Source organism: Anopheles bellator, chromosome 1 (genome assembly GCF_943735745.2).
Source record: "Anopheles bellator chromosome 1, idAnoBellAS_SP24_06.2, whole genome shotgun sequence".
Taxonomy (NCBI): domain Eukaryota; kingdom Metazoa; phylum Arthropoda; class Insecta; order Diptera; family Culicidae; genus Anopheles; species Anopheles bellator.
This window is the reverse complement of record NC_071285.1, coordinates 5,358,367-5,364,433: the sequence shown is the minus strand read 5'-3', so window position 1 is coordinate 5,364,433 and position 6,067 is coordinate 5,358,367. Positions and strand designations below refer to the sequence as shown.

Genomic DNA, 6,067 nt, shown 5'->3' with positions numbered 1-6,067 from the left:
ACAACGAACTCACTCGCCGTCTATCGCCACTTAAACTCCAGCAAGCAAAGGTGAGCGAGCGAGAGAGCCTCCGTCGCAGTGTGTGCGGTATTCACGGGAGATTCAATTATTAAAATAAACGGGAAGACGAAATCCCCCCGCATCCAAAGTGCAAACGAGAGAGAGAGAGCGAGACAGACAGGGAGACAAAAAAAGCCACACATAAGCCGACCCTCGTGGGCTGGAAGGGGTGCCCCGGTGGAGGGCGGTAAACAAACAGCAGCCGTGCAGCGTGCAACACGCGAGCGAGAGAGAGAGTGAGAGCGGGCGACGTCTCGTAATCAAGTGGTGGTGTGTGCATTCGGAAACACGCGTAAACGACACCCTTTACGCGCGCGGTGAGTGCACACCACATAATCTATCAATGACGAGAGAGCGTCGCCGCCGCCTGCTTCGCCTCTGTTCTCCGCCGCCACCGTGATGGTGCTTGGGAAAGGTTAGCGCCAAAAGTGAGTGAGAGAGCGAGCGAGCGAGAGAGCGTAAACGGCACGTAAACAAACCAAACCCCGACAGAGAGAGAGACACGCACACTCTGCCCGAGAGACGAGGAGTCTCGTTTTTGACACGATTGCAATCGCGGTCGGGTGACTCAACGCTCTCACAACTCATCATCAGCGCGAGTTTCGCGTCTTTCGGTCGGTCGACGGTGCGGTGTGGTGCGGTGGCGTGATTGTGTCGTCTCGAGTGGAATGCGGAATAAGAAGAGAGACACCGACACTCTCGCACGAGGGCCATTCGCCGCGCGATAAACGGATCAGTCGTTCCGCAGAAACCGAGCCGTCCGCACGCGCGCGGGTTGAGAGCACGTGCCCCCCCTTCATCCGAGCAGCTGCTACGTCATCGAAGGCGCGCGCCAAACAGCGCTACCGTGGGAATACGTGCGAAAGAGGGAGAGAGAGCGCTGTGTGATTTATCCGTTCCGTTCGGATTTCCGTCCATTAACATCCGATCCGATCGACGGACGGCGTGACGCCCTCTTGACCCGCCTGGCTCTCTCTATGTGTATGTGCGCGATTGATCGCCATCGTATCTTCTCCGCCGCTGATGGATGATCGCGCTGCAGCCAACGGAAGGCTAGAGCGAGACCGACGTCATTGAGTGAGTGACAGACGCGCCACAAACAACAACAACAAAAAAACCCAAAACGTAGTGCAGCGTATCGAGCGCGATAGAACCGGTTGGCGGAAAGAGAGAGCGAGCGAGAGCGGATTAGCCAGACGGCAGATCGGGTGGCGCGCGCGGGAGAGCAGAAATCATAATTAGGTGCGCACCCGCAGGCCAATATTCGAACAGTTTGCGTGCAGAAGCCGAAGCGAGCGGTCAGGTCACATTACAACGACGCGTGCACTCCTGCTGAGTCCGGTCCAAGAGAGGGAGAGAGAGAGAGAGTGATCGCGTGATATTAATTGTCGCGCTCGATATCCGTTTACGCGAGAGCGCGTAACCCGATCGACGAGACGATCGGGGTGTGTTTGGCCTTTTGTCTCTGCCGCGTGTCGTGACCTTGGGCACCGGCCGCCGTGTGTTGGTCGATGCTAATCAATCGCGAGTGGTGTGCGTGGCTTTGTGTTCTCCGTCGCTATCGGAAAGCAGCGGAGCGCCCAGCTGCCTTTTAACCGCGGGCCAATTGCGAGTGTGCAGCGGTGTGTTGGTGTCCGGCCTTTTTAGGGGGGGCCAGCATTGAATGGCAGCGCGTGTTGCCGCGTGATCGTTCGTGTGTGTTTCGGCGCACGGTCTCGACTATCGGCTACTATCAAGCAAAACGGAAGGCTTCAGTGGTCCGGTGACGACGGCGACGGCCAAACTCGAAACGATGGCCGAAGCGCAGCGGCTGATCGGGATTTCGCTGGCGAAGATCGCCCAGGCGCGCGTCTGCCGCGGTGGCGTTTCGCTCCACAAGAATCTGTTGGTCGCGACGGTCCTGCAGAAGGCGCGCTACATCTTCATGGAGGAAGCGTACCACATCGTCCACGGTCACTATCTGCAGCAGCAGCAACAGCAGCACAATGCTTACCTCGCCCAAACGATGGTCAGCCCCGTGGCACCGGAGGAGGACGGTGACAAGTGCGACAACGCACAGCAGCAACGTAGCAGTATGGCAATGGCAGCTGCGGCTGCCGCTGCCGCTGCAGCAGCGGTCGCTGCCGCATCGACCACCGTCTCCAAGACGCCCTCCCTGGTGGACGAGGAGGCGGACGAGGGGGAGGACGACGGCGGCGTGATGCTGCCGACGACGATCGAGTCACTTCCGCTTGAGCCCGTGGCGGCGGCGGCAGCGGCGGAACCACTCAACATGTGCCGGAGTGGGAGCGACGAGACGGAGCAGGAGTCGGAGCGGCACCACCACCACCACGATATGTCGCATCTGTTTCTGTTACCGGCCCTTGCACCGTGGATCGGCGGTGGCACCGGAACGGGATCGGGGGAGGACGACGGAGCGGATGATCGCTCCGCCACCCCCGGTTCGTTCTCACCGTTCGCGGCCGACGATGACGATGATGAGGAGGAAGATGAGGACGATGAGGAGGGCGAGGAAGAGAGTCGGTGCCAGGATCTGTCTTGCCATCAGCGAACGGCACCAGCACCACCACCACCACCAACAGCAACACCGTCTGCGATGCTATACTTCGATCTCGATGATCGACGGAACGTGAGGAAGCGCTTGCTGCGACGGCGGCGCTGTCGAAGTGGCGAGGAGGCAGAAAGCGATCGTGTGGTGGCGGCCAGTAAACGAAAGTCGAGCGACTCGATCAGTAGTGCCGCCCGCGATAGTGATGACGACAGTGGAAGCGGAGGTGATGCTGCTGCTGCGGCTGACGCGGAGACTGTTCGTGGCGAGCTTCCGATGGCGTTACTCGCTGCCAAGCGGTTGAAGCCGGATACGGACACCCGGCCCAGTTCCTCCTGCACGCCACAGTTCTACGCATCGCCCGCTATCTGCTCGCGGAGTAGTGAGACGGAGTCGCGCACCTCATCCTCATCGCCATCGTCCGGCCAACAGCTGGAAGCGGAAAACCTGACCACCACCGGGCCCGGCCATTACCAGCACCAGCAGCAGCCAAGGGCCAGTGATATACCGGAGACTGTGGCGTCGGTCGAAAGTATCGATCGGATAACGTCGCTGGTATCGATCTTCAGCTTCGGCAATCTGTCGCGCTCCGTGTCGACGCCGGATTTCTGTGCGGCCCAGGCGCAGAAGGACCGTGGGTCGGGGTCGCGCCCCGACGGGGTGGTGGTGGTCGGTGGTGCTGCATTGCAGCATCACGGCCAGCGCGGCTACCTGACGATGACGGTGTAGTAACGTCATGTGCGATCGCGCGCGCGAGAGAGAGAGAGTAAACGGTGAACTAGTTAGGATCAAAACGGTACTTTCACTAAAGTCGCGATGATCAGCGCGCGTGCGAGAGACAAGATCGAAGCGTTAGAAAGAGAGAGAGAGAGAGGACCACCACGACAGAGGAAAAGAATCAAAATGTAGGGTTAGAGTTAGACGTTTAAGCAGAACCATAAATGCTGTTCCTGTTGTCTGTGTCCTGCCTTTGGCTGACACGCCTAGGGTCGCGGCCAAATGAAGCGAAGATTGAATATTTATTATGCGAGACACGCACAGCAAAAGGGGAAGCAAATTAACATAAGAAGTGGCCACCGCGAGAGAAAGAGAGTGATCGACAAGCGGAGCATATTAGAGGGTGCATCCAAGAGAAAACAAAGCAGAGGCCGTTCGAACGACAGTACATCACAGAGAGCCCTAGAGAGAGCGAGAGAGAGAGAGAGGCAGACGGCGAGAAGCAAACAGTAATTGGCCAAGAAAAGTGTAGCCCACGGTGGCGGCGGAGTGTCAAAGGCGAAGACCTCTGGTGCATTTGGTGCACTCTGCGGGGTTCGAAAGTGCGCGGCGGCGGCGTCGTGTCGCGATCGCGATCTGCGACAGATGATCGCGATCCAAAGCTGTGTGTGGATGGGTAGAGCCGATTGGAAAGTTATGTTTCGGTGGTGGTGCTGCTGCTGCGATCCTTTGTTTCGATCTTCGATCACCGGATCACACTGCACGGAGCTTTGCGCGATCACAGGAAAGTGTATACGAATCTATTAATGTAAGCTTCCCGAACGTGGCGTGTTGTGGCGGCCTTCGGTTTGGCTTCCCGCGCCCCGCCCGCCTACTACGTTACGGATTAAGTACATTCGTTTTATCAGTATGTCAACTGTGACCGCGACCAGCCAGCCGGAGCTGGTCGTCGTGTGTTCTCCTCCTTTCTGTTTCGGTAGCTCGGTACTCATTGTGTTCTACAAACTATGTATAGCGCGGAAGAAGCTGCGGATTAGCATTAACAGAACACGGAACTTACACAAACATACACACATACAACACACATATTTATTGTGATAGGAAGCGCGAAACGAGAGAGAAATAAACCCTAAAACCGTTCGCCACCTTGTGGACGGACGGAATTAACAAAAACCAAACGGAGACCCGTACCCCCTGTTGCCCTTTTGCTCTTCACAGCTCGCTTCTGGTGGATCATTCGATGTCATAACGACACCCCCGGTGGCGGCGGAACGCACGGTCTGGCCGCACGATCAGTTTGCGCCCCATCGCCATCATATCATTCGAATGCAGCGCCCCGAACCGTTGGAAGTGTGCGGAGTGGTGGCCATCGATCATCGGCGTGTCAATGAACCCTGGCGGCGCAGGTGCCGCGCTTGGTGCGGGGCGGGGACACAGATTTTTGCAGGCCTCACAGCAGCAGCAGCAGCGCCACGTCGGTGCGCCTTTTAATGTGTGCTCACCGATGGCCGCCGTTGCTGGCGAATATGAAAAGTGAAAGTTTACATAAATCTGACCACCGAGAGGTTCCCCGGATCGATGGTTTCGTCATCATCGACAGTACGCCACGGCAATCAGTATAGTGTCGAGAACAATCCAATGCGACGGGGACCGCGCTCTCTCTCTATCCCGTAACCCGGTCTACCCTGGAGAAACGGGGGGAGGCCGTTGGCGCAATCCAAACTCCCTAACACGCACGCCCGCGCGGCCTGTGATAACCGAAGGCGGGGACGGCCGAGGCCGAAACTTGGTACTGCTCTTTATTGCGCAACAGACGCTCCGGCTCCGGCTCCGGCCGTTTTCCTCGTTCGGCGGACTGCGCACTCGAGTAACCTCTGAAGGTGTTGGGTGTTCGGAGGGGTTGGGTGACTCCGCTTATGCAACACTCCGAGGGACGCGTTGTTGATCGCGGGAAAAAGAAAACCAGGCGCGCGATCAATCAAGCGACGGCGAATGGATGATTCGGTCTTCAAACCCGTTACAACGGTGCGTTACTCGATCCCGATGATCCGCGACGACCAAGTCGGATGTTGTTCTAGGATTCACTGCTGGCCCGTCCCCTTAGAACTGTCCTCAAACATGGCTCAGCTTTCTGTCCGGCGAGTCGTTACGAAGGGAGTCTTCGGTGGATCTGGGGAGTAGTGTTGTGTCCATTATTAGTGGCACACCGCCGTTTGCAGACGAAAGGGGCTTATGTGTCCCACCGAAGGCATGTAGAGGCCGCCGCGCTGGGAGAATATTTTGATAAACCTGGTCGATGGTAGCCAAATTGCTGGTGCTGCTGCCGCTGCTGCTAATCGATTCGAAACCGGTTTTATTTGCTCATTTCCGCCCTTTCTTTTGCGGTCCGGATCGGTAGTCCACCACGAACACACGATCGTCGTATCCACGCTCGCTGGCCGGGTGGGAAATTTGGAATGAATAAACGACAGAAACCTTTTTTCCGTGATTTGCATACACACTGTTTGCGGAATGTGGCCGGCCTGCGGTCGCGTCATCACGGAAGCTGTGACGTAAATGGGCTGGAAACTCGGGTTTTCTTAATCGGCCACAATCGTTGGCCAGCCGAACATATTTGGCCGATGCTGCAAAGCATCATGTTGTACACCGGAACATAGATCAATGGGATCCGATTTCCGTGTTTTAACGATATTGCTGTTGAATCAAATTCAAATCGCATGCTTCTGGGAATGGCTAAACCAT

General features: G+C 57.1%; 1 protein-coding gene across 1 annotated transcript; it reads left to right on the top strand.

Annotated features, from left to right (window-relative positions):
- The first annotated feature begins 819 nt into the window (after positions 1-819).
- LOC131208342 (uncharacterized) lies at positions 820-4,478 on the top strand. Its single transcript, XM_058201059.1, has one exon. The coding sequence runs from the start codon at positions 1,853-1,855 to the stop codon at positions 3,335-3,337; it is 1,485 nt and encodes a 494-aa protein (XP_058057042.1). The 5' UTR covers positions 820-1,852; the 3' UTR covers positions 3,338-4,478.
- The last annotated feature ends 1,589 nt before the right edge of the window (positions 4,479-6,067 follow it).